This window comes from Cynocephalus volans, chromosome 17, assembly GCF_027409185.1.
Source record: "Cynocephalus volans isolate mCynVol1 chromosome 17, mCynVol1.pri, whole genome shotgun sequence".
Classification (NCBI taxonomy): Eukaryota; Metazoa; Chordata; class Mammalia; order Dermoptera; family Cynocephalidae; genus Cynocephalus; species Cynocephalus volans.
The window spans coordinates 10,823,248-10,851,222 of record NC_084476.1 but is presented as its reverse complement, the minus strand read 5'-3'; the positions used below and the strand labels follow the sequence as shown (position 1 = coordinate 10,851,222).

The 27,975-nt window shown below is 56.6% G+C and overlaps 1 protein-coding gene across 3 annotated transcripts in view; it reads left to right on the top strand.

Annotated features, from left to right (window-relative positions):
- Nucleotides 1-441: 441 nt before the first annotated feature.
- LMX1B (LIM homeobox transcription factor 1 beta) overlaps nt 442-27,975 on the top strand; it is a 77,099-nt gene continuing 49,565 nt past the window's right edge. For all 3 annotated transcript variants that reach the window (XM_063082595.1, XM_063082593.1, XM_063082594.1), the window contains exons 1-2: nt 442-580; nt 1,428-1,614. In XM_063082595.1, coding sequence (XP_062938665.1) covers nt 442-580; nt 1,428-1,614 — 326 coding nt within the window. The remainder of the gene's footprint in view (nt 581-1,427; nt 1,615-27,975) is intronic.

The window sequence follows — 27,975 nt, the reverse complement described above, 5'->3', positions numbered from 1 at the left end:
CCCCGCTGCGCCGCCCGCGCCCCCCCAGCCCGCGGGGCCGCCCCTGCACCCCCGCCCCCTCCCCCGCCCGCCGCCGCCGCCGCCGCCGCCGCTGCCGCTGCCTCCTCCCCGCGGCTCCGTCTGCCGCCGCCGCCGCCGCAGCCGGGCTCCGGGGCTGACAAGCAGGTGACAGAGGAGCCGGCGCGCGTGGCCGTGAGTGCCCGGGAGAGCGCGGCGCGGGCTGCAGCAGCCCCGGCCCGCCCGCACGACGCCGGGGCCCGGGGCCGGCGCGTCGCCGCTGCACAGTCGCCGCGGGCAGCCGGCGGCCCCAGCCGCAGCCCCATCCCCGCGGGGGCCGCGCCTCCCCGGCTCCAGGGCCGCGGCGGCGGCGGCGGCCAGCGGGCGGAGGGGCAGGCGGGCGAGCAGCCCGGGCGGCGGGCTCCGCGACGCGCCCCGCGTCCCATGGATATAGCAACAGGTCCCGAGTCGCTGGAGAGGTGCTTCCCTCGCGGGCAGACGGACTGCGCCAAGATGCTGGACGGCATCAAGATGGAGGAGCACGCCCTGCGCCCCGGGCCCGCCACCCTGGGGGTGCTGTTGGGTGAGTGCGGGGTCGAAACGCCCAAGTGGTCACGGGCAGGGGACAGGGCCTTCGTCCCGCGGTGGACACAGGCATCCAGGCCAACGGATAAAGGAAATGGGTTTGCAGGACATGGGGGGGACGTGGGGGGCACAGAGGCAGGACTCCGGAGTGATCACCAGTGGCCACTAAGTGGCCACAAGCACGCTTAGACGGGCATCCCGAGGGGACAGAGGTGTGCAGAGCCATCACCCAGGAGGAGAGAGGACAGGACAGCTCCAGCCGTCACTCAACATGCTCACCGGGCTTAGGATGTAGAGCTGCCACTCCGGGCGGGGGCAGGAGGCGGGTGGCAGGGGTGAGGGGAGACCCAAGCAGTCACCTTGACGAGCTTGGGAGAGGTGCCAAGTCACCTGGGAAGGGGGAGCGTCTAAGAGAAAAATGTCCCCACGGGCCAACCAAACCACGGGTTTGGGGGAGATTGGGGACAGAAGTCCACGGATGCCACCGTGGGGCGTGTCAGCCAGCGAGTGCCCCAGCCTCACCTCGCCTGTCTCGGTCCCAGCCGGCTACCCCGCGCCGTGCTCGTTCTCGTTTGTATTAACTGCAAGCGCTGAATCTCCGGAGCAGGGGAAAGCGCAGCGCCGAGCCACGGCTCAGGGCCCGCGGCCTCTCCGCGCCGGAGTCCGCGGTCTGGGACGAACTAGCTGGGGCTGCCCGGCCCTGGCGCGACGGCCGGGGGAGCGCAGGCCGCGGGCGGCGTTCCGAGGCCGCCCTCGGGGCCGGGGGCTTCGGGCACCGCGCGACCGGGACGCCGGGGCTGGGCCGGGCGGCGCTGACGGCCGGGCTCTCGCCCTGTGCGCTGCAGGCTCCGACTGCCCGCATCCCGCCGTCTGCGAGGGCTGCCAGCGGCCCATCTCCGACCGCTTCCTGATGCGAGTCAACGAGTCGTCCTGGCACGAGGAGTGTTTGCAGTGCGCGGCGTGTCAGCAAGCCCTCACCACCAGCTGCTACTTCCGGGATCGGAAACTGTACTGCAAACAAGACTACCAACAGTAAGCGCCTCTCGTCCTGCTCCTTCCCCGCCGCCGCCCGGCTCCCGAGCCCGGCCGGCCCCCTGCCGCCGGCTCTGCGCGCCGCTGGGCCCGGCAAGCTCCGAGGGCTCCGCGGGCTGCGCGTCTCGGGGCTGGGACGAACCATCCCAGCCCAGCTGGCACTGGTGGGGTGGCCGAGAGCTCCGGACGGCCCCAGGTGGCCCTCCGTTGGCCCGGAAACCTGCGCTGGGCCGCCGAGTTGGGGTACATGACAAGGCTCTGGGCCGACTGGGGGATACGATACGATACTTGAGTCCTGGAATCGGGCCTGGCCCCACCGAGGCCTGAATTGGGAACGAGAAATTGATTGGCAAAGGAAAGCGGTGCTTTAGGGAGCCAGGCCTAGCGGTGTGCTTCCCCAGCCCAAGGGCCGGGTGTGTGGGGGTTTGAGATTCCTGCAGCAAGGAGGTTGGAGGACTGGAGCACTGAACTGCCTGAGCAGGCAGGAAGGCCCCCTTTAGCCAGGCTCCTTGCTGCACTTTTAGTCCCTGGTGGAAAGAAAAGGGTGTCCATCTCCCCAAACCGTTCCACGCGGGAATTTTACACTTATAATTTTCCTTGGCTAGAGAAGCAATCTAGGAAGAGGACCTCAAGAGGTGGCAAGCTGCAATCTGGGACTCACAGTGGAGGTGACCAATTCGGCCCTCCCCAGAAGACCTCCCTTCTTGCAGTGCATGTTAGGGTGGGGGTGGCCCGCTCTGCCCTGGTATAATCCAGACCTCAGGGCTGAGGCCAGAGACCACAGTTGAGCCCTACCTGCTGACTTTTGTTTTTAACTGAGACTAAGGATTTGTATGGCAAGGAGCCAAGACAGGTAAGAATAGATTCAGGGTTTTTCTTCTGACCTGCTGGGGTTTGTGCCTGACAATGCAGTTGGGAGTGAGGCAGTGAGGAGTAACAGCCAAAAGAAAGAGATGTGGGGATCCCTCAGCAGCATTGCTGAGACAAGTGGGTGCCTGTGAGAACTTTTTAGTGACACTCAGAAAACCACCTAGGATGGGACTGCAGGATAGGTAGGCTGCTCAGGCAGTTTGAGGCATAGAGAGGGCTGTGTGTGCCCAAGTCTCTTGGGAAAGGCTGATCTGCCAGTGCTGTATCCATGCTCTATCCAGGGATTGTCCCCAAATTCAGAGCCTGATGGGAAGTGGAACAACCCAACTGTTTGGCTGCAGCCTGGAAATAGTGGGGCTGCAGGCCAGAGTCCTAGAGAGGACATCAGGTTCTACCCTAAAAGGCTCTGGCAATGTCCCCCTGGTCTGGGGGCCTAGTAGGAGTGCTTTTTAGAATTTGTTCTTTCTGCTGGCTGGAGGCTCTGTGGGCAGAAATGGGGATCACTTCAGTGGGTCAACTCTTTTCCTGGTCCCAGTGTGCAGCCGAGGCCTTCCCCTCTGTATGGAACACCCCAGATTTTGGGACACTGCTTTTGGCTGGGTGTGTGCTGTGCACTGGATTGATAGGATTCTAGTTCTAGGAGAGGGAGAGGCTGCCAGTCTGTTCGGCCACTGCTGGGCATAGAGCAGCACAAATATAATGGGGAAAGTAGTTTGGGGTAGAGGTGGTTGGGGGCTTTGGGCCGGCAGCCCAGGAAGCACCTCCGTGGGATGCACCAGCATCCAACCGTTGTGCCCTGCACGCCTGGCCTTGCTCTGCTTGCCTAACCACGAGCTCGGCTCTGGTGGTGCCACTTACCACCCAGCTCAGTCACCGGTCTCAGTGACTCCACACGTGGAAGCAGGAGGCCCAGGAGAAATGTGCCTCCAAATCACTTGTGTGGGTTTAAAAAAAAAAAATTTTTTTTTTAGCATATTGGAAAATCTCTTTCCAGCCTCGTGTACGTATTTACCTCCTTGTAATCATTTATGGAGCTCTCTTTTAAAAGAAGGAAAGGATACTCCCTGGTTTTTCAGGCACAGAACTATAAACCCTAAAGTCACAGAATTTGAGCTGGATGTTGCCTTAGAGATGAGCGGCTAACCCCCTCGTTTTACAAAACAATTAAACCTTAAGCATTTGTGACTATTTTGTCCAAAGAATATTTATTTTTTAAAAATAAAACAAAAATTCACCTAAGAGCCTACTTCTTTAGTGCCATTGGCTGTGGGAATGAATTTCAGCGCAGTTTGATCCTCAGGTCCCTGAGTCCGGAGTCTGGGTCCTGCAGGGCTGAAGCCTGGGGGGCAAGGTGGGAGAGACATTATTGTGCTCACAGTGCCCTCCTCCTCTCTGGTCCCCTCTTTCTTCCAGTAATGCCAATTAGGTATCCTCACTAGACGGGCCTGCCGAGTGTGCTGGGGGCGGGGTGGTGGCGTGGTTGTTATCAAGACAGTCCTGGGGACAAATACCAGGCGGGTCTCGCATCAGCTTCTGGCAGGGAAGCCAGAGCAGGGAGGCAGGCAGGAGATCGCTGGGAAGCTATGTTCTTTGCACAATAAAAATATTTTTTTGCTCGCAATTTCTTTTTTTCTTTAAGACTCGCAGATGCATATTTATTTCATCTGTGCGTAAATGCTTTTCAAAAGAGAATCCAGGCAAGTGGGCGCAGAAACGTGCCTTCTCGATTCTGTCTAGTCTGTATGTCAGCGGGATTGGGAAATTAGCAACCTCCCCCCACCATCACTTTTGAAAATTGTGTCCTCACCCACCGAGGAGCTGCAGGGCTCGGTCCTTAGAAAGAGGTGGCCTTTTGTAGTAAGTGTCTCTTCCTCCTTTCGATTTGTCCTCAAAGATCCCGGGCACCCAGAAGAGCAAAATTATTTTACGCACCACGGGGGTGATGAATTGACGCTCGGGCACATTTAGTCGCATTTGATCCTCCCCGTAAGTCCTAGAGGAGCAACGCGGGGCGCGGGCCTCGGAGTTCGGGCACGTTCACTCGTAACTGGAAAAGTCTCCTTTTTCTCCGTACGTGTTTGGGGGGGGGGGCTCCTCCTAAAAACCGGAGGGAAAAGCAGCCTCAGCTCCTTTTCGGATAGAAGCCCGGGTTAGGGACCGGGAGGAAGCGCGGCCTCGGCAACATCACGAGCGCCCGTGTCCGTCCTGGGCCGGAGCACACACTTGTCTGAGAAAAGCGACAGCGACAGCACCCCCACCGCCACCTATTTTCGCGGTGTCGTGGCCAAGGAGAATTATGTAACCCTCTTTCCTCGCCGTCTGTCGCTTGTCTGGAAAGGGTTTCTATCCTGAGGAGGTGGCGAATTCCTGGAGGAGGCTCCGGGACGGGGGAGGGTCGGTGGGAGAGTCCAAAAATCTGTCACAACGTGGAGCTGCGGCTCCCAGGTCTGGCGACCCCGAGCCTCTCTGGGGTGCGAGCCGGAGCCTTGGTGCGCGGCAAGACGCGGGGCTGCTGCCCGGCCGCGCTGCCACCTCGGCGGCCGAGGCTCGCGGGCCCTTCCGCCAGCCGGGCCTGTCGGGGCGGCCGAGCCTCTCGGCAGCGCAGACTCGAGGGCTCCGTTCAGCCCGCGGGGGTCCCCTCGGGCTCGCCTGCCCAGGTAGGATGCGCCCACCTCGGCAGAAGGGGGGCATCGAGGCTTCCATGGAGTTTCACAAAAAGCCCTCTCAGTCCTGGGTGCTTTTTTTTTTTTTTTTTTTTTTTTAAATTTCCCCCAGCTGGCTGCGGCTCCAGTGGCCCAACCGCGCTCTTCCCAGCACATTCCTTTCCTTGGAAGTGTTTACACCGGGAAAGGCCTTCCTGGGAGCACCCTCCCGCCCCCCAGCACCGGCGGCGAGCGGGTGTGGCGCACGGGGAGAACGAAGTCAGGCTCGGGCCTTTTCTGGCTGCTGCTTCTCCCAGCTTGGAAGGCCTCCGGTAGGCCTTACTGCAGGGTGCCACTTACCAGCAGCACTCCCTTCCCAGTGGGTACCCCAGTCAGCCCCCCATCGGACTAATTCAGGGCTGCAGACATTCCTGCCCTCCGCCTGGGGTAGGGAGCCTGTCCTGGAAACGGGTCTACTTGGAAGGAGGAGCCAGGACTTTGCATTACAAAAAAAGCCTCCCAGGTGCTCTCCCTTGAAGCTGAGGGCTGAAGGGTTCACTCTGCCAGCCTAAGTCAGGGGACCCTCTGGCCCCTCGGACGGCATCTTTCCATTTAACCCCAGCACCTTGGCTGCAGGCAAGAGGGTAAGCTGAGGCCCTCCTGACACTGCAGTCATCTGCTGCTGAACGGAGGCATTATTCACAGCGACTCCTGCTCACTCTGTGTTCCCCAGGCCCTGGGCTGCTGTGGCCTTACTTGTTTGCGGTGGTTTTTTCCTCAAGTGGGGGAAGAAGGGAGTGAGGATCTCCATTATACTCTGGGGTGTGTGATTGGCAACTCTCAGCTCCCTCCTGCCCTAAAGCCCTGTCTATTGAAGCCAGGCTTAGGGACGACACAGCCCTAGCACCTACCTGACCCTCTTCTGTAAAATGGGGATCTACCTACCTGTGTAAAAGTATTCTTATAAGGTGTCCCAAAGGACCTGGCATCTTGCTTAGCATGTTTACTAATACTCTGGGAATTGTTGTTGTTAATATTTTGTTACTATTCTCACCATCCACATGGCAGGGAATACCTTGTCTCCAAGGACACAAACCAGACTGTGGACAGACAGGGTCGATGCCCAAGGTGCAGCTGGCATGCTGGGCTTGCCGTGAGCCTCTCTATGCAGGGAGGATGAGGGGCATTCCTGGGGAGGCCATTCCCTTTGCCTGAGTAGGACACTGTGAGGGTCTGCCTCCCTCCACCATGAAAATAGCTTTAGACTCTGAGTCAGACCTGGATTCAGCTCCCAGCCCCAGCACTCAGCAGCTGTGTGATCACAACTAGGTGGCTGCCCATCTCTGGGCCCCAGGTTCCCCATCAACAAACGGGGACTGATGATATCACTTCACAGGGTGATCGTGAGGCTTACAAAGGGCATCTGGTGGAGCTGCGGTAAATGTTCCGTTCTTCGGGGGATCAATTATACTCTCCTGCACCTCAAAAGAGGTGGAAAATTCACTCACTGATTATGAGTGAGCACAAATATCAACTGTGCGTCCTCAGGAAGGGCAGGCAGCAGGGGCACTGGCACGCTGGTCTCTTTCTCCTTAGGGACAGTGGAGGTTGGTCCAGAGCAATGATGTTTCCACTTGGGAACAATCAGCATCTCCAGCGTCTGCATATAGCTTGGAAAAGCACACTCAATGATATAATTTCATATTTGAAGAACTGTTCATGCTTATTGTTTTTGTGACTGAAACAACAGAAAATAAAGCTCAAACAACATCTCTAAGGCTGGTAGTGAGATTTGGAAGAGTGGGTGTGTGGGGGAGTGATTCAGAAGGAAAAAGAGGTTTAAAAGGTCGAGAAACACCATTCCAGGAGGTCAGAGGACCCTCCAGCCCAGGCTCTGTGGCCTTATGAGGTTTCCACCCATGATGAGTGGCAGTGCTTCCCCAAGGAGCCCTCTCTGTCCAGTGGCTGTGGAGTTTTTTAAAAAGCAAGAAAAGGAAGGGAAAAAAAAACCCAGTCCTACTTTGGCATCAGTTAGGCTGAAGCCTGGAGGATACCCTCAACGACATGAGTTATAACTTCCAATTTGTCGGACACCACAATCAGGCCTCAGCTTGGGGGAGGGAGGAAGGGAGGGATGGTCCACTCATCCAAGGAGCAGCGTGTGAGCTGTCAATCAGTTGGGGGAGCCGTAGGACCCAAGGCCCTTGACTCTCTGGCTGACCCAGGCGGAAGTTTCTCCCGCCCTCTACAACCCCCAGATTCTGTGCTGATGGCAGCAAAGAGCAAAACCAAAATTATACATATTTATTGCCACTGCAGTCAGAAGTGGGGAGGTGGTGGTAGTGAGCAGGGGTTCAGGCTGAAAACCATATTTGAAAAAGTTGATTCACGAAGGCAGAGGAAGCAAAGTGGCAGACGTTTGCCATTTCATCGACTGGCTGGTGTTCTCCATTCATGTCATAAATGTCTCCTGTCATTTGATGCCAAAAGCAACATGATTTGGTTCCCCGGTGGCCTATAGGGTTTTTCTCTCTCTCTCTCTCTCTCTTTGCAGTAAATGTTTATTTGTTAATAATATACTTTAAGCAGCCTAGCCTTGACCTCAAGTCTCCTGAAGCATCCATCTTCTCTCAGAAAAATGTTTCAAAGTTTGTGTAATTTTGGGGGGAAGGTGTAACTGACGGGGCAGTGAAGGGCCTGTGTTTGCTTTAACTACTGCTGCGGCGTGGAGTGGTGGGCTATAAGGGGCCACTGTGCTCAGAATGGCAACTTTCTTGGGTTTCAGGCTGGCTGACAGCACTTCCTCACTGCCCTTTACCTTTGCTTCGCCTGATCAGTACAAATAAATGTCTGCGTGGGCCCTTCCTTCATTATCCCCTGGGCAGTATTGTATCCATTTCTGTCCGGCTTCTTGACTGGCAGCCGGTGGACCTACCCTGTTGACCTGGGGCCCTGAAGCAGGGCTGGGGGGGTGGGGCTGGGGATGTGTGGGCACATTGCTTTGTCTCAATGGGGAGCCCGGTTGGGGTGGGCCCTGGATGAGTATACCAGCTGACTGAGGGCAGAGCACCTGGCTGGCCTAGCGCTTGATGAATTGGGGAGAAGCGTTGCCGAAGGAAAAACCCGGTTTCTGGAATCTGGTTCTATAAGAAACAAAGAGGTTTGCTTGCTGGGCGGCCAGTGCTGAGAGAGGATTCCCCAGGAATTTCGGGGAGGTTGCCAGCTGGGGAGGGTTCTGAGGGCTGCCCAGTGCAACAGAGATGCCCACCAGGGCTGGCAGGAGTGAGGAAGCCACCGAGCTGCTGGGTAGATGAGGAAAGATTAGCTGAGCATGCTGGGACACAGGGGGTCCCTCCCCCAGGGTGACTCTCTCAGGTGCCTCAGCAGTGATAGCGGGAGAGGAGGAGCAGTGCCGGGTTGGGACAAGTTTCCTGTGACTGCTCTTCTCCCTTCTCATGCCTCCCGCTTTCTGAGGGGACTCAGTGACTCTTGTCATGTGACTCCTACATTGCTATAGTTACTGGGCTGTCAGGGTGTGGGTGCGCTAGCTCAAGCCTAAGCTGCTCAAGCCTTTGGAGATGGAGAGGACTGAGGTGCTCTGGGGTGACCTCCTCCAAATGGAGGGGCTCTAGGTGGGGCCCATTTTCTCAAAGGAACGACAAGACTGTTAGCAATTACAGACTGGGGATTGAAAACACCTCCATCTCGCAGTGACACAGGTCAAAGGCCTTTGGGGAAGGACCGATAATTCTTCTTGCACCTCAGTTTCCTCCTCTGTGAAATGGGGGTGATGATTCCAATCTCACAGGTTTGATCTGAGGATAAAGTTGAACAAACCTAAAGGTGCCAGCCTGCGTTGGGCATTCAGTCAATGTATGTTCTCTTCCTTCCTGCTGGAAGTGAGCCGGAGGCAGCCCTGTCTGCCAGGAATGCATTGTCTGTCCTGCGTGGGAGGCCCAGAAAGTGCAGCCTCCAAAACAGGCCTCCTCCAGGGGCCTTGCCCACCCTTCTGCTCCTCACCCAGGTCTGGAGCCTGTGTTTTTAATTTTTCCCTTGAAAAGGGAGTGGGGCAGGTCTGGCTGCCAGAGGCTGCTCCTTGGAGGCAGGGGCAGCCTGTGGATGTGCCCCATTGCTACTGAGGCACGTAGGACCCGTTTTTTTCCCACAGATTTTTGAACCTGGTCGGTGTGGATGTGAACTTGGAGGAGCAGAGCCTTACTGACCTCTGAGGGGCAGCCCACAGTAGTGCAACTAGAAAGTAAAGGATTTGGCAGTTGTTGAGCTCCCGTGAAGTTCACTGACTTTATTGCTCTAGCTCTAGGTATGGATGAGGAAACTGAGGCTGAGGAGGTTCAGCAACTTCCCCCAAGCCCAGAGTTACTCTGTAGAAGATTTTCCTCTAGGCGGGTCCAACTCCCCAAGCCAGATGAGATCCCTAAATCCTCAGGTCCTGACTTTCTCGAAGCCCCAGATTCCCGCTCTTGGTTGTTGTGATTCCCCCTAGAGCGCCCAGCCTGGAAGGGGTGGGGGGAGGGGAAGTCAATGCCAGAGGGCAGGAAGGAGGACTGGGTCACTGCCCTTCCCGTGAGGAATGCCTCCTGTAGGGCCAGCCTGGCCAGAGGAGTAAAAAGGTTAGTATAGCTGCCTTCCCGGGCGGGAGAGCTTCCTTTACCGCCCCGGGCGCGCGGGTGAGGTGACTTTAGTGGCCTCCACCCGCGTGCTCCTCTGGGCCCACCTCCTGGCAGTTCCTGCTCCAAGTTCTCCTTTCCCGGGAGTGGGGCAGCACCATGCACAGGCTCCCGGGCTCCCGGGCTCCTCGGCCGAGCCACGGGCGCCAGCGGCGGTTGATGAATTTTGGTGTCACCAGGGGTTTAGCCCGGATTTGGGAACCGCGCACTCTAATACGCGCACACGGTGCTGCCCTTTCTAAAGCGCAGCCCTTTCACCCAGCCGCTGATTTATGAAGGAATCCGATCCCGGAACGGGCTGGGCTGCAGCCGGGAGCCCGGGGCCCCGCGGCAGCCTTCGGGCTCCTCAGCGTTTCGGGGACCCTTGGCGGCTCGGAGGCCCTGCTGGACTGGGACTCGGGACATCCCGCCGGCGGGGCTTCCTGCAACCCAGAGGAGCAGAGCCCCTGGAGCCGCCGAAGGCTCCCGCCGTAAGCAGAGTTCGCGTTTTCACTCTGGGTTGAGCAAAGCCCTCGCGCCGACCCCCACGGGCAGGCCCGAAAGCAGCGAGTTCGGGAGGTTTATTGAGGGAACAGAAAATTGAAAAAAGAGCCCAAGACCTTCTTCCTGCCTGAGAAATGTACGAGGTCCCCCCAGCTCCTGGAGGCGGCGAGGCGACCCGAAAGCCCAGTTCCCGGCGCGCACGCCCGGCCGACCCCCGCCCCGTCCCTCCTGCGCCCCGGCCGGCCGGAGGGCGTCGGGCGGGCGGGCTTCTTTTCAGATTCGGTTTGCAGGGGGGTGGGGGGGAATGTGGTTGTATCAATCCACAAATATTTACTCTTAACAGACTTGTATCTGTGGAGATTTCGAACAAAGACAGTTTAGGGGGATTACAAAAACCCTAAACCCCGTTTTTCTCCCGGACTTGGTGCTTTAAATGCCAGTTGCAGGCGAGCCATATCCAACAGCAACGGGGGAAGGCGGGCAGGGTCCGGGAAGGGAGTGCGGGGCGAGTCCGGCCCTTAAATGTAACTTTTCATTATGAAAAGGATTTCCCCGGTTTTAGCTTCTAACAAGATTATGTCACGAACACAAGTACCTAGGATGGTGCTGAGTGACAGGGCTCTGTCGTCTCCTCAGAGGCTGCGCCGCTCAAACCGCGGGGCCCTTTGTCCGACGGAGTGAACGACGGAAACTTGCCGTCCTAATCCCCTTATTCATGTCAAGCAGAGAAAAGAAGCCGAGCACCTTACAACCGTGTCCCCTCCACCCCTTCCGAGGGCGGCCGGAGGAGGGGGCTGTGGTCCCGTGCGCCCCGGTGCCCCCCGTCCGCGCCTTCCGTTCCCGAGCGCGCTTGGGCCCCACGGGGGCCGCCGAGCGTTGCAGCAGGGGCGGGGGGGGGGTGCTGTGCGGGTGACTCAAGTGACAGCGTCTGGGAAATGGGGGCACTGGCCCCACGTCCAGAGGATAACTCGGGAGGGATTTTTATTTTTTATTTATTTTGTTATTTATTTACTTTTTGCCTCCACTGACGGAGAGCATGGGCCACTCTGTCCCCTCTTCCCAGGAAAGGTGGCGCTCGGGCGCACACCCACCACCCTCCTGAAAGCGGGAGTGACAAGGAGAGAGAGGCCGAGTGGACATGGCAGGCTGGGGTCCTCCGCGGGGCGGATTCCGTTGCATCCCTGGGACTAATGTCGTGGCGCTCGCTCGCGCTCCTGCGGGTCTCCGGGGCTGGCCGTCCGGCTGCGCTGTCGGCCCCTTCCTTCCGAGGGCGAATTCCTTTGTTCGACCCCTGCGGAAACCGGCTTCTCCGCCCGGGTCCCTGGCGCCTCTCCTCTCGCCACCACCGCCCTCCCACCGTCCGCAGGTCTGTTCCACGGCGCCCTGGCCGCGCTTCCCACACGGGTCCGCCGACCGGCCCTTGGACGTCGCCGCCTTGCCCGAACCCTGGCCGCCCGCTCGGACTGGAACTCAGCGCGCACGGCGCTCGCCGGAGGCAGGGACTTGAGCCGCCGGCGTTGGCCTCCGGGCACAGTGGGGGAACCTGCGGGCGTCGGAGAAGCGGCCGCGCACGGCTCCGGGTCGCTGCAGCGACTGAAAAAACCAAAAGCAAAACCAACACCCAGCAAATGAAACCCGCGGGCCCTGGGGCTCGGCTTTGCGCCCCTCTGGGGACACCCGGCCGGCAGCCCCGGGGCCCACTCCCGGGGTTTCCGCCCAAAGGCCACAGAATAAGCGGAGCGGGAGGGGAAACGGCGGAGGAGCTTTGCTCTGATTTACCCGGCTCCTTGGCCTCCTTTTAAAGCGCTTAGGCTGTATGTACCGCGGCGACCCGGTGCACCCTGGCAGCGCTCCGGGGACGCCTGGCTGCACGCAGTCTCCTCCCGCGCCAAGCCGAGGATCGGGCTGAGAGCAGCGTGTCACCTCGTAAAAGCGACAGGCAAGGGCTGTTTTATGGAGAAGGAGAAGGGGCAGGAAGTGATGCTTCCATCTTCTGCCGCGCTGGGAAGGAGACCTCCGAGGGAGGGAGCCCGCTCGGGGCTGGGGACGACCAGGTGGACAGGACAGGGCCAGGGACAGTCAGATCTGAGGCCACCAAGCGTGGGACAGGGGCAGGTGGGAGCCGGGAAAGGGACCGACAGACTGGGAACCCGGAGCTCACCTCCCGCCGGTCCTCTCCCGGAGCCCCCTCTCTGCAATCCCCGGCTCAGCCAACAACCCCGGCCCTTCCACCCGGGCCGGGGGAGAGACTTTCTCCCTCGAAACACTTGATACCAACTTTGTTTTTTTGGCAAGAAAAATAAGCCTTGTTTGGAAAGGGGGGGTGGGGGGTCGTCGAGCAAGCGAGAGAAGGGGCGAGCCGGCGGCAGAGCAAACTTTGCGGATTAGGTTTCAGCGCCTCTTCCCCACCCCCAGCCCCGCGGCGGTGATTTGTGTGCGGGGGTCTGTGACCCCGCGAGCATCAAACGGCCCGCGGGAACCAGCCGAGTTCAGAGGGACAGTGGGCAGAGGGGCGGCCTAAGACAACGCAGATGGTTCCTATCAGCTTCAGCCGGGCCGGGCCCGCGCCCTGGGCTCGCAGCGTCCGCCCGTCCACCGGGCTCCTGGGCCGGGAAGAGGCCTCAGGTCGTCGGGGGAGGCCAGCGCCTGAGGACTAATAGGGAGCCAGAAACGCAGCAGTCAACGCCGGCCTAGTCGGCCCCAGCTGACAGGAGGCCTGGAGGCCGGTGACAGAGTTCGTCCACCAGGAGGTCCAGCTCAGGAGGAGGCTGATGCTGGTTGCCTGCCCAGAGTGACCTCTGAGCAGGGACTGATCAGGAAGAGAGACCCTCCGGCCTCTTCCAAATGGCCAAGAGTTTACCCCACCCTGCCCTGAAGGCAGCTGGGGCTGATCCAGATCCCAGTGCCCCTCCCCAGAGGCCCTTACCGGCCTTGTTACTCAGGGAGCTGCCTTGCCCTGCCCTCAGCCTGCCTGCTGTCCTGGGTTTGGGAAGCCCCCACCTCCCTCTGACGCTCATTCATTCATTCTGCACCGTGGGAGAATGCCCTGTTCCTCCCTGCCCACTTCAGCCCTTCTGTCTGACCTGGACTAACTTTGAGAGACTAACTTCTCCCTCCTAGTCCCAAGGGAAAGCTGAGAAAGACGCTCAGCTTGCTTGGTCAGGGCCGGAGGAGCCCCTCCTTCCACCAGCCTTAGCCTCTCAGAGGGCTGCCCCTCACTTCCAAGAGCTGGAGCAGAACTATCAACCTCAGCAGGCCCAGGCCTCCCTGCCCTCCCTGATCTCCAGGGCATGGCTTTTCTCCATGGCCTCCAGGGACCCTGACCACAACAGAGAGTGCAGCAGGGCCACACCCACAGGGACCTTTGTCTGCTTTAGAATGTCCCAGCCAAAAGGCTCTTCATGATCCTTATAGAAATGGGAAAATTGAGGCCCGGGCGCAGCCAGGATTTGCCCTGTTGTAGAGTGGAGGCAGAAACCCCAATCTGCATGCTGCCAGCCTAGGGGATCTGTATGGCAACTCCATAATTCTTTCCAGAACCCTCTCCCAAACTTTGGCTTTAACACTGACCTGTTCTGTCCTCCCTAGGCTGAGGTCTCAGGGAAGGAAGGTGCTATCATCCTGGCTCCTAAGAGGGGTGACAGGCAAGCCTTAATGATCAAGTGATTTTGAGAGTTTTCTAGATAGCATGGGACCATGTAATTTGGGAATTTTATCTTCTACATTGGGACATCAAGGGACAAGAGCCAGGTGGGCACAGTGCCACATCCCACCATCCTTTCATCCTTCTAGTCTGACTCCCAGACACCCTGGGCTTGGCCCTTCCTCTCTACAGTGGGTCATGGGGAGGCCAGCAGCCTGGCCAGGGACACAGAGGGCCAGTGGGCTGCTGGGACCTCTCCAGGCTCCATCTCTCGGGGTCCCTGCCTCAGGGGAGCAGCCGGCTGGGTCATCTGTGCACAGAAGACACATCTGTCCTCCACATGTTGGAGGCCGAGCAGAGGACATGTGGTTTGGGTCGTGTTATCTTAATCATATTTATTAGCCAATCCTGAAAAAAAAAAAAAAAAAAAGAGTTTGATATTGTTACGATTCAGAAAAGATCCCCAAATCTACAAGGCGACAGATTAGGAGAGGCTGCCAGCAACAGCCAGGTTTCAGCTGGGCTCAGAACGTGGCTTTGGAAGTTCTTTGGGTTGTTCTAGTGTGATGGAATCTCTATGCTGTGAAACAACACTTACCGCTTTCATTTTCCCAAGCAGAGATCTGAAGCAAAATTAATTACCCCGCCTTGACTGATAGTTGTTCTGTTGGAATATGGTTCTAATCCTTATTAACATTCTCTAAAGTCAGGCATGAAATATGACTTTTACACCACACTCTTTGGCATATGTTTTTCTTTCCCAGGATATTTTTCAGGCTATCTCCAAGACTCACTGCTGTTCATTATTTTTGCCATAGGTCTAAAGTTGCCAGCCCCAGAGCCAGTCCCACACAGAGCACAGCCAAGGGGCGGGGGGGAGGGGAAATGACACATCTTTGCTCATGATTACTGAGCTTTGAATATTTTCCTCCATCATGTTTCTTTTTTAAACTTCAGCATATTTTACGCTTGATAGTGTCTTCAGTTAGGTTAAAAAAAAGCGGGGGGGGGGTTCCCCTTTCTATAGCAGTATGTAAAGAAAATAGTTGTTATGACCGCAAAATTACTGTCCAAACCTGGTTCTAGTAAAGCCAGCCCTGCTTTGACAAGCCCAGCAGGCTGGATGCTTTTTTCTAAGCGTTCCAGCTGCTAGGGAAACAGACCAGAGAAGAAGCCCACAGAAGCCTCCGTTCTGCAGAGTACTCAGGGCACCTCTCAGGAGCTAACACTTCCCACGTTTGTGAGCTGCAGAAGGAGGCCCAGCTGCACGGGGCTTTCTGACAGGCAGGGCAGGCCGGGAGAGCACACACCACCAGCAGCAATAATAACAATCACAGCTGATGCTTGTTTAGTACTTGCGGTCCATCAGGCATTGCTCTAAGCACTTACATTCTTTAATGACGACACTATGACATAGGTGCTGTTATTATTTTCATTTTCAGATAAGACAGTCGAGGCACAGAGAAGTTGAGTAATTTGCCCAAGGTCACACAGCTACTGTGTGGAACTGGAATTCGAGCCCAGGCCTTGTGTCACAAGAAAACTTTTAACAATCCTTTGGGAGGGCAGATTCTGGCCTCCTGTCAGGTTTGGTGCCCCAGTGTGGGCCTGGCACCGGAGCTCAATGTTGTTTGTTGAATGAATGGCTCACAGTGAATGGCCAGTGTTCACTGTGTGCTGCCTGTGGTGAGGCTCTGATGGGGATGATCTCATTGGATTGCCTCAGTGCCCCCGGGGCAGCCTTTATCAATATCATTTCCCATTTTCCAACATTGAAGTGTGACCCGAGAGGTGTAATGATTTCCTCAAGGTCACATAGCTTCAGATGGCAGTGATAAGCTCACTCATCTACTGGACACATTATGTATAAGCACAGGGCTAAACCCTAGGCACCCTAGATCTTGGTGAGAGTTCCTAAACCACTATTATTTATCCGGGTTTCCAGGTGACAGAACCGGGGCTCAGAGAGGTGAAGCCACACACCCAGGGTCACATAGCCAGTGGGGGGTGCTGCACACCATGGAACCAGCATCTGAAGATGCCACAGGCCCCCTTGACCACGTCTTAGCCTCAGGGAACCCAGGGTTGGGGCAGCACCTGGACCAAGCCTTTTTGGTGTGTCTCACTTGAGTTGAACAACTGTCCTGGCAGTAGGTGGGGTATATTTTGGCACTGGGGGAGGGGCATATCTGAGACCTGCCTTGTGCCAAATGGGGATGGCATCATCCCATCCTAGTCCCATTTTACAAATGCAGAAACCAAAGCACAGAAAATTTAAATGACTTGCCCCAGGTCACACAGCTAGTGAGCAGCTGATGGGTATCACACTCAGGTGTCCTGGCTTTGGGGCGGTGCTTCTCAAAGAGAGACTGAATCATCATCTTCACCCGAGTGCCTTCTGCGTGCTTTGCAAATACATTGTGAGAGCAGAGAGGTTCAGAGAGGAAAGGTGATTTTCTAAGGATTGCACAGCAAGGTGGAGCCAGCTGGGGTCTGACCTTCTGCTCTGGATAGTGAAGGCTCATTGGGTAGGGGACAGGGAAGCAGGCCCACCCCATGGCTGGGGGGCACAGCCAGCTCTTACAGGGCCACCTTCACCCCTGCAGTGCCTTCCCGGCTCCAGGCTGCCGGTACAGCAACTCAGGGTAGGCACTGTCTGCCCTTTGATGGGATGGCTGCCTGAGTGTGTCACTTTGAACTGCAAAGGGGCCTGTGGCGAGGGCTCGGTCCCCTCCCACGTGCCCCCGCCTGCCCACCCCTCCAGGTCTGGTTCCAGTCGGTAAGCCTGGAGCCAGAGGGGCAGGCAGGGCAACGGCACCCCTGTGGGATGTCAGCCTGATAAGTGAGCGGCGACAGACCCCTGGAGGAGGATGGAGCTGGCCACCCACTGGTTGGGCTGTCCCACGTGGCAAGAGTTCAGACCAGTCACTGAGGTGCCATCTTCCCACAGACATGCCCTTGTGGCTGTAGAGGAACATCTCCCTGATCGTCCAAGATTTAAATTAAAATAACAGTAATGATAGTAATAATAATAATCTATAAAAGGAAACATCTTGCTTTGGGGCACAGGGAGTATCATGGACCCAGCACTGTGCTCTGCTCAGTGAGTACTCATGGCAGGAGGTCGGGGGGTATTAGGTAAGAGACTAGGGGTGTCAGAGCAGCTAATTAGCAGGAACCCAGCTGGGGGTCTTTTAGTTGTTCAGCTTCCCGGCCAGGTGCTGGCTAAGCTGGGCCAAGATGGGGCAGGCCCACCCTGCCCTCGGAGACTCCCGAGCTAAGCGGGTGGCGTGGGGACAGAGCTAAGCAGAAATCATGCCAACCCAGTTCCTGGGCCTGCTGACGTTGGCTGCTTTTTAAATTTTTTTGACCGCAGAACTGATTCCTCGGGAGGCCAAGAAGTTAAGCAGATTATTTATTAGTGCTTTGGAGCCTCAGAGTTTAAATCTAGGCCCTGCTGCTCACTGGCTGTGTGACCTTAGGTTAAATGCTTTACCTCTCTGTGCCTCGGTTCCCTCAAAGTCTGCTGAGGATCACACACCTGCCTCAGGACAATGATGAAATTTAGAGGACAGAGCAGATGCAAAATCCTCTCATTAGGTATGCGGTTCTTGCTGATTTTGTTATGAGTGCTCCCACAGTCCCTTGTGTTGGACCTCACCTTTGGTTATACGTATCAGGCCTCGGCTAAAACAGAATAGTAGGTGCTCAGTTTGTACTGTGAAAGTGTGAGGGAGCTAGACTGGCTGGACTGGACAGCAGGTTTAGGCTCTTTCTAGCTCTGACCCTGGACAAGTTCCTCAGCTTCTCTGAGCCTCTGTTCCCTCATTGGTAAAATGGGCATAATCAAAGAACCTAGCTTATAGGGATGTCATGAGAATCAAATGAGATGATGTCGGTAAAGAGCCACACCAGTCAATGTGAGCTGGGTTTTTTTAGGGGGAAGGGCGGTGAGCAAGGGTCTGGTTGTTACCACAAGGAGACAAAGAATCTGTGTCTGGGTTACCCTGGGCAGGTGTCTGTGGGGTGGGAGGCTGGAGCTGGGGGGAATTCAGGAGGGCATTCCTGGTGGGGGTGCTGATAGCAGGAATATTTGGGGTTAAGTTGGTAGACTGAGAAAGGTGGGCTGAACAGTGAGTTTGGCTGGAGGGGCTGCCTGGGGCTGCTAGGACATGCTGCCACAGAATGTGGCAGGGACTAGTAGCCGTGCTACAGTGTTTGGATTTTATCCTGTGGGCAGGAGGGAACTATTGAAGGTTATTGGACAAGGGAGTGACAAGAACTGAAGAGGCACTTTGTGGAGAAGATGCTGGCAGCATGTACACAGGATTGGAGACTGGCGGGAGGAGGCTGCTGCCACCTTGGAGATGAGGGCAGTAGAGGGGACTGGAAAGGGGGCAGGTAGGAGCCAACCTTAGGTGGCACTTCTGAGGGTTTAGGGCAGGGGACAGGACAAAGTGAGAGGCATAGAGGCCTGGGGCTTGGAGCTGGGATGGCTAGAACTCCAAGTACTCAGCTGTCTGGCTAAGGTTGGGGTCCTGAGCACTCTGGGCTGGTAAACCACTTGGCTGGCTCCCTGACAGAGCCAGCTTCATGGTGTGACATGCACAGTCACACAGGGCCCCATACTCAGAAGGGTCCTGTGCTTGGTTTAATGCTGTGCTGTTGCCCTCTCGAAATTCTTAATTTTTGAACAAGTGGTTCTGCATTTTCATTTGATGTAGGGCCCTCCCTGCAGGGGAGCCACCAGCTTACCTGTCATCCCCACACATCTCAGACACTTGCCCACCTCTCAGTCTTGCCCAGGGTGTGTCCCCTGGCCTCCAGTATCCTTTCCTCTTCTTCTGGAAAACTCCTCCTCTGAAGGCCTGGCATAAGAGTTGCCAGTTTCATGGAGTCTCCCTGGCTCCATGCCCCGCCCTCACCCCCCAGGCTCAGGTCTGTCCTGTATTGCTTGTTAAACATACAGATTCCTGGGTCTGTGGACTCCAGGTCCCGGGGTGGAACCTATGAATCTGTATTCCTAGCTGGCCCCCGGCAGATGCCTGTGTACACTGATATCTGAGAACCTCTGCGCAGGGTACACCCAAGCCCAGCACAGGGCCTGGCACTTTGCTCGGTGTCCTGTGTCATGTCATTCTGAATGAATGAATGAGCTGTGGTTGGTTATCTGTACATCATGATGCGCATAGCTCCCTGGGGCCTGGCATGGGTGGCTTCAGTGCGTGGGACTGCAGCACGTATGGCTGTAGAGGACAGCTGGGAAGACACTTGGGCCATCCTGGGGACTGGCTGGGGCAGGATTCTTCTTCCTGCCCCTGAAACCCCAGGATGTGGGGCCAGGCTGGAGGATGGCAGGGCAAAATTAGTGGCTTCTAGGAAGCAGGACATGGCAAAGGGTGTGGTGCCCACCATCACGTCCTCCTTCCATTCTTGCCTCCTCTGAGAGGACTGCCGACTCTCAACATGGTTCTCTCTGCACTCAATTACAGTCGCATGATGGAAGTAAAGGGTTTTATTTTTTATCTGTATAGCTTTCACACTGTGCAGCCACTGAATTAAGGATTTGCGTTCTCATTAAATCCTTACAAGTCTATGAAGCAAGGTCTATTATTGGCCCCATTTCAGAAATGTGGAAACTGAGGCACAGAAAGGGGAAGTCAGCTGTCCAAGATCACACAGCTTAGCTCAACCACTCCACCAGCCGCCTCTGAGATGTCTTGTTACCCGCTGTGGCTCCCGCCTGTGATGCCCGAGGGAAGCAGCTGGCACACGTAGGTGCTCAGTGAGTATCTGAAGAACATGGAGGGAAGTAAGGAGGAAGCCCAGCCCACCCATCCAACTGGAAGGACCCCTGCTCCAGGTAGAACTCGGATGACACCAAGAGCCCAGTGGGCAGGATCGTCATAGCCTGGTGTGCCCGGGGATGGCGAGAGGGCAGGGGAACCAGAGAAGTATGGGGCCTGAGGCAGAATCTAGAAAGCTCCATGGTGAAGCACAGAGACCGAGAAAGCCTCTTTGCCCAGCAGTGACTGGAGCGCCATCAAGAGGCCTTGATGGGCCATTCTGAAGACAGTGTCCCGTTTCATACAGGGGTTCAGAAACATGTGGAGCACCCTTCATGCCAGGCCCTGTGCGGATACCGGGAAGGTGTGGGGAGCAAGATGATGTGGGCCCTGGGGCACTGAGCAGGGCAGGTCTAGCCAACGGATGGCAGATGCCAGGAGCAGGTTTGGCACATAGTAGGTTCTCAGGGGTCATCCCCCCTGAGATTTTTAGTTGCCTGCCTCCTGCACTAGCCCTTGTGCCAGGCTCTGGGCCCTCCCTAATGCCACATCTGTGAGCCACTGTCTCAAGTCCCTTGACCTCTCCGAGCCTCAGTTTCCTTATCTGTAAAATGGGTACAACTCTTCTTATCTTACAGGTCATTTTAGGGATTAATGAGGGAAGGATGTGAAGCACTTAGCACCAAGCTCATCATTCAGAAAACTTATATGGGGAGAGAAAAATGTTTCCTGTATAGCTATTGTTCTTGTGGTGGTCATTATTGTTTTTGTTATTAGTAAGAATTCTAACAAGACAACCCAGAGGAAGGCTTTCCAGAGCCTGACTCACTCCCTTTGCTACCTTCTCTCCCACCTCCTTGGGGCCAGCCCCTCAACTCTGTCCCCACACAGGGAGCAGGGAACAGGAGCTGGAGCCTCACAGGGGACGGAACCAAGGAAAGGCAGAGATGGCCAAGATTAATCTCGTGGGAGGAAGCTGTTATCCAGTGGAGGGTCCTTGGTGAGGGGTGATGCATGCTAACTGGGGAGGGCAAAAAGCTTTTGCCAAGCAGCTGGCATTTGGACAGAGTCAGGAAGAATGAGCGGGAGGGCTTTCCAGGCATTGGGAAAGGCATGGGCCAAGGCCCAGAGACATGGAAGCCCGTGGCCTGATAAGAGAAGCACAGTGCTCCCCTCCCCTTTCCTCTCTGCTCCTGCTGTCCTCCATCCTCAAGTCAGTGCCAGTGCATCTCTGCAGGTGTAACTCAGAGTCCTAGTTCCTGCTGCACGCCAGGCACAAGCATGATGTGAAGGCCCATGACATGCCTGAGAAGCAGGTGCTAATATCATTACCATTTTACAGATGAGGAGACTGAGGCTCAGAACCTGGAGGTGACTTACCCAAGACCACAGATCTGACTCCAGCCCCCATCCTCCCATTCATCTTCTAGCCAGCTGCTTGTCACCCACTCCCCCATTGCTCATGCACTATCACGCCACATGTGAAGTGAGCAAAGCATATTGCTCATGCACTATCACGCCACATGTGAAGTGAGCAAGGCATCCTGGCTCACACCAAGGCAAGGGAGTGGGCTGCTGTGCCTGGGGAGATGGGCAGCAGCTACAGAGAGGAAACGGACACAAGAAGCCCATGAAAAGCCACTTGCAATCAGAGACGTGCTGTGGCGAGGGCAGTCCAGGCTGAGGGTGCTGCTTGGCAAAGCATAGAGGCTGAATAATTCTGTACACGTGGCTGCTGACACAGCACAGTCGCATGTATGACCTTGGAGGTTAAGAGGAATAAGTATGTTTCAGAGGCTGGGGGTCCCAACCTTGGGTCCATCACTTTCTTCCATTTAACCTCAGTTTCTTCACCTATAAAATGCATATGCTAAAAACCCAAACCAGAATTTCCAGCAAATGAAGAAACAATAGCTGCTATAATTTTATTATTAAATATTATTTTTTATATATATTTTAATATGTATTTTTTATATATTAAATATTATTATTATTCAAGTCTCACAAAATTGCAGCTGAGGAAACTGGAGCTCAGAGAGGTTCAGTAGCTGCTCAGAGGTCACTCAGCTGGGAAGTGGGTGGTTTGGACTCAGGCCTGACTATGAATAGCACTGAGGACTATATGTACCTTTTGCTGCCATGAGCTGCTACCTCCTGGAGGAAAGGAGGGGAGAACCTGAGGCCTGATTTGAACCCATGCCAGAGCCTGAGCCAGAGCTTGCCCTGCGAGCTGCAAGTCCATCAGTGTCGGGTGGTAGGGAGGCATCCCACTCCCACAGCCCAGGGACAGGCACTGAGGATGATGTGTAACAGGAATAACAGCCACTTCCTGCCAGAGGGCAGTCTGATGGCCCCCGGGTTCCCTGGACGTCCTTCATGCCAGAGCCATCCTCTCCTCAGCTCTTTCAGCCCCAGCCCTTCTGCAGCTCAGTCTCACTTAGGATCTGGGACCCAATTGGGGCTTCCTCCCTCCCTCCCTCCCTCCTTTCTGTTATTTGCTGGGAGGCTACTGTGTGCCTTGTTCCAGGTATACAGAACACATGGCAGACGTATCCCTGACTCCAAAGAGCTCACTTTCCATTGGGGGAGAGAAACGCACGCCTGGCAGTAGCTTGGCAAAGGCTCTGATGGAGGAAGCACAGGGCATTGTGGTCCCCAGGAGTAGGGCACTTCCCCCGGACTGGGAGGCATGGAGGAAGGCTTCCTGCAGGAAGAGCTGTTCAAGTTGAGAGCAGAGGGATTGTCCAGGGAAAGGGGAATGGAGCAGATTCAGTCAGGGAGATCAGCATTTGCAAGGGCCTGGAGAGGTCAGATCATTCAAGGTCTTGACGGCTGTGCTGGGGAGTCTGGTCTTTACTCCAAGGGCCACTGGAAGCCATGGAAGGATTCTAAGCAGGGGAGTGTCATGTCAGATTTGAGGTTAGAAAATTCACTCTGACTGCTGTGTGGATGGCAGTGATAGCCAGGGACCAGAAAGGAGGCCCCTGGACTCTCTTTGGGAGAGTGGATGGAGGCTGTGAACATGGGGAGGGGGCACTGCGAGGGAGAGTTCAAGTGTGCACACCTGAGTGCACATGGCTGCAGGTGCACGTGTTCATGGGTCTGTGCGCAGGTGTCAGTGTGGGTGTCCTCTGGGTCAGGGCTCTCACCCCTGTGCATCTAGCACAGGGCCTGGACCATGGTGGGGACTCAGTGACTATGTCAGCAGGCACCAGTCATCCACATCTGTGTGTGCATGCACACGGGCACACATGTGTGAGTCCATCAGCGATGGTGGTGTGTGTCACTTTATGTCTCTAGAGGTGTGCACATGTATCTGTATTCCAGTGTGTGTGTGCACTTGGCAGATTGTGGGATGGCAGCCCCCTGTCCAGCCCTACTGCCTGAGAGGGCCCAGGGAGCCTTGGGCAAGAGGGCAGGAAACTGTTGATCTGGACCAGTCCAGCCTGGCATAGACATGGCCCCGTCTTGACACCCCTTACCCAGCCAGAGGCCACCAGAACAAGATCTGCTCAGCTATAGTGCCACCACTGTCAGGAGTTATCACTCCTGTAAATCATCCCAAACAGTCTATGGCTGCAGTACCTGCCTGGCTCTCTCCGGCTGAGCCGATCACAGGCGGGTGGCAGGTGGTGGGCGCCATGATCCAGAACAGACAGCATCCGGAGCAGCACACTCAGCACATCCTCGGGGACCCTGGCTTATTCTTCTGTATTCAAATGCCAGTGCATGCTGCAGGGGCGGCATGTATGTGTGTGTGTGTCCCTGTGAGTGCTGCTGTGTGCCCCACAGTGGGGAGCTGCGGGTGTGTCCATATGCCTGCATGGCACCCTCTGTGCCTGTGGCCAAGCGTGCCCACCTGTCACTATGTCCATGAGCATGGGCTCAGACTGCCCTGTATCAGTGTAACACATTTCAGTGTGTGCACACGAGTGATTCCATGGTGTGTGGCATGCGTGTCCATCTGGGTGTTGGTCTATGGTATTGGTGTGTGGTGTCGGCCCTTGTGGGCTGACACATCAGGGCGTGGGAGGGTGTGTGCCTGTGTCAGTGTGGGTGCTACAGGTTTGATGTGTGGACATGGGTTGGGTGTGACGGGTGGAATGGCAGATGGCCCTTCCTGGCCTGTGACGTCCATGGCAAGGCTCTGAGAACCTGGCCAGGCCCAGGTTTGGGTGGGAATTTCCTCTCACCTTTCTCACAGGTGGGTGGGGTGTGACAAGGGATGACAGGCACTGGGGGCTGTGGCAGCAGCAGGGGCAGGCTGGCTGGCCCTCTCCTCCCTGTCTGAGGTGGGAACAGTAGGCAGCTCCTCCCTTCCTCCTCCTCTTCCTCCTCTCAGGTGCTGGGCTCAGCTTTAGCTGCAGGGCCAAAGGGAGGGACACCCAGGGTACCTTCTCCCTGTGGGGCCCCAAATCCTAGGAGGAGGCAGACACACCACCCCTCCCCTTCTACAGCCCCATCCAGGGATCTACTTCAGGCCCATGGGCAGGAGCCTCATCAAGCGCCCAGGCCAGGGTCTTGAGGTCTGGAAGTGCTCAGGCTGCCGTGGGAAGCACATAGGTGGGGGGCAGGTTCCCGGAAGCCCAAGGAGCCCCCAGCCCAGGCGAGCCCCTCCCTGCTGGTGTCCCTGGCAGGTGGGTCACGACAGGTGTGCTCCAGTGGGTGTGCCCTGGCTGGTGTGTCCTCACAGGTGTGCCTGCCTATGTCCCCCAACAGGTGTGCCATGACAGTTTCTCTGGGAGGAGCGAGGTGGGCGGCTGGGCCTCCAGGGCTCCCTCCGGCTCCCGCAGCCTCTGCCCCCACTCCCCCAGCCCCGGGGACCAGTGCCCTCCCCACCACCACTGGCTGCCCTGCCCGCGGCCCTACCACCCTGGGGAGCTGACCGCAACCCCACACCAGCCCCCCAAGTCCCAGCTCAGGGCTCACAAAGGGAGAGGAGGGAAGAGAAAAATCGCAGAGATTTGTCTTGTCTGGGGCTGACAGCGGAGCGAGTGATTGCCAGGCCCGCTTGGCAGTTTTTAATCATTTTATCTCTGTTCTCGGCTCTCCGGGGAGACAGCCAGTGCTTAGCAGTCTGCTCAGAAAGACCTCGGGGCGCGTGGCGCAGCAGCGGCTCCCAGCTCCCATTATTAGCTGTGCTCTTCGGAGCGCGCTCCGATCTCTCCCCGGGGAGCCGGTGAAAAATTAACACGGGCCGGCGGCGCGGGCGCCCGATGTAACTGTAATTACTCCATTGATATTCCTCACACAATAGCGCTGTCATCAGTCATTTACATAAACTTTCTCTCCGCAAAGACGGCGGAGGTGCCTAATCCTATTGGGTGCTTCCACTGCATGCATTATACATGGCAGCGGGGCTCCTAGGTGAGGAGGGGAGGGAGGGTGTAATTGGGAAGGAGAATTGGAGAGGAAAGGGGAGGAGAGGAGAAGAGCAGAGGGAAGGGAAGAGAATAATTGGAAAGGAGGAGAGCAGAGCCAAGGGGGGAGCTCAGTAAGGCACAAGGCAGAGCCAAAAGCCATCCTCAGAGGGGGGGGGGGTCCCCAGATGGACTGGAGCCCGGCGGGGCTGAAGTCCCTCTTTGCCTGATGAGGGTCCCTCTGAAGCTGGGGCCAGCGCTGCAGGGCTGGTCGAGGGGGCTCCTGGCCAGCCTGCCTCTCCATCATCTGTCAGACCTCGGGCAGGTGAATCTGATTCTCCAGGAGCCTCCAACAAAGCCTGGCCCACCCCTTCCTGGACCATCGCCACCCCTTCCTGGACCATCGCTGCTCCTTTACCCACCTGGAGGGCCAGGGCCTAAGCCCCACTGGGTATCTGGGCTGGGGCTGGAGGCTCTTCAGCTGCTAAGGAGTTAAAACCTCCCTGGAAATTACCCTGTAATGACCTAATTAAAGACTTTAGGGCCACCTTCTCTGGGTGAAAGCTAATAACACAAGCCCAACAATGATAATCCTGGTGGACTCCCCCCCACCCCTGTTATTGCTGCAGCCTTGCCCCCCGCTTTCCACCACCCTTCCCCGACCCTCCCCAGGCCCTGCCTGTGCAAGCTGTCGTGCCTGGGGAGGGGCAGGGGCTGAGGCCTCAGCTGGGGCAGGGGAGGGCTCAGGATGGGACTAAGGGGAGAGGCCCTGGATAGTCAAATTTCTGTTGCTGAATATTTAATGAGGCCTGCACGGTTTATTTGGTTGGCCTGTCGATTTTTATTCTTCTGTCAATAGCTTCTCATATGTGGGGCTGTGATGATCTTTAGCAGGGCCTCTCCAGGGACGGCTGCCACTAAATGCAATTATGGATTTTATACCTCAATGTGTTTGATATTTCCACTGATCTAATTTGCAGCCTGGTAGTTTATTGTTTGGCATTTTAATGGCGTTCAAATGCTATGGGAAATTTGATTTCTTTTTATAATTCCTCCTTAACGCAGTTAATGCGGGTGGCGGGATGGCCCAGATTTTAGAGCCCAATGTATAGAAAGAAGAAGAGAAACGAACACAACCTTGTATATATTTAAAGATGTGTCCATTGAAGGGGATCTCCCTGTGAACCACAGGGCCCAGGTGTCTGCGCAAGGAGCTGGGGCTGAGGTGCGGGAAGCTGGCGGTGGTACCCAGGCTACTCTGAGCCTGTGCCCTGTAGGCCTTCGCACGGACCTCTCCAAGTGGCTTCAGATCACTGGCCTGCCAGGTCCTAGGCAGCTGCAGAGGAAGAAGGCCAGCCCTCCCACTGCCACCAGTTTTTGTGGCCTGTATCTGAGGGCAGGGGCTGCACCAGTCCTGGGCCTTTGGGGCTGGGGGGATTCTGTGACATGCCTGTCATCTATGTGACGGGTCTTTGTGGGGCCTTGCCACATTCACCAAATGTGTTCTTTCCCACATTCCAGGTCAGGGAGGTCTCCACTTCCATCCCTGCCTGCCCCTCTCCTTCCCCTCCTGGCCGCCTTGGGAAGGGTAAGCACAGGGGCATGGCCAGGGCAGGATCTTAGACCTGGTACCTGGAGAGTGTGCTGGTCCTTTCTTCAGGCTGGACTGAGAGCAGAGAGGACACTGAAGGCCTCAGAGCAAAGTGGAGTTCCCCCACCTCCTTGGGGAAGCTTCCCCAAGCTGACCCACCTGCTTTCCTAATAGTGAGCCCACAGGCTGGGTGGCCAACCGGCCAGGAGTGGCCTTCTGCCTTTGTTTAGCAGGGTGGGGCTGTGGAGGACACTCAGAGAGCCTGTTCCTGGGAGCTGCCTGCAATTATTAATACCAGCAATTATTCTAGATTTTCTAAAACATCTGGGAAAGAGGAGTCCAGAGAGGCTCAGGAAGCTCTTCCGAGTGGCCCACCTGGAGGTGAGCAGGGAGAATGGCACAAGGCAGGTAGACAGAGCCCCTCCATTCTGGGTGCCAGGGCTCCGCTGGGCACAGAGTGAGCAGGGCAGGCAGCCTGGCCCCAAGGCATGACAAGGAGGCTCTTGTGAACATCCTCAGGCGTACTGGGGCCTGCAGACCCTGAAGGTCCCCTTTCTTGGAGCACAAGGGAGCCTGGAGTCCAGGACTCTGAGGTTGTAGCAATGAGTCAAGCTGCCTTTACTGAACACTTACTGTGTGCTGAGCAGTGTACTGAGTGCTCTGCAAACCTCATTTCACTGCATCCTCAGGAAGTGTAGGTACCATTGCTATCCCCATTTCTCAGAGACACAGAATGAGGCTTTAAGAGTTTTATGTCACCTGCCCGAGGTCATAGCTAATAGCAGGAACAGGACATGAACCCAGGTGTGTGTAGCTTCATAGGCCCTGCTCTTAACCGTGGTGCCTGATAGTGTGGTCTTTCCAGGGCTCGGCATGTCTGCTCAGGGAGAGATGGCCACCACCTAGCTGGGGTCCTCCTCCTCTTGTCTCTTCCTGCTCCTCTTCAGCATTCCTGGCCCAGGTTTCTGTCCTTGAGCCAGTCCCACCCCCATAACCCACCGGGCTGCTTGCTGAGCCACAGTGGGTAGGTTTTGTTCCCAGGGGTTGTTTTCTCCATCCTTCTGGGGGTTCTAACCTTGCCATCCCTCCCAGGTTTCTGCTGTGTCCAACCCATCCCCCACATAGCTGCTGTAGACAGCACCAGTCCCACCCCGCCTCGTGACCACTCACGTGAGAGCAGTCGTGATAGCAGCTCACGCTCACGGAGCCCCTACTCCAGGCCAGGCTCAGGGTGGAGAGCTTCTCATGCATTCTCTTACAACTCCACGAGGTAGGGACCATGGCTTCTCCATGTTACA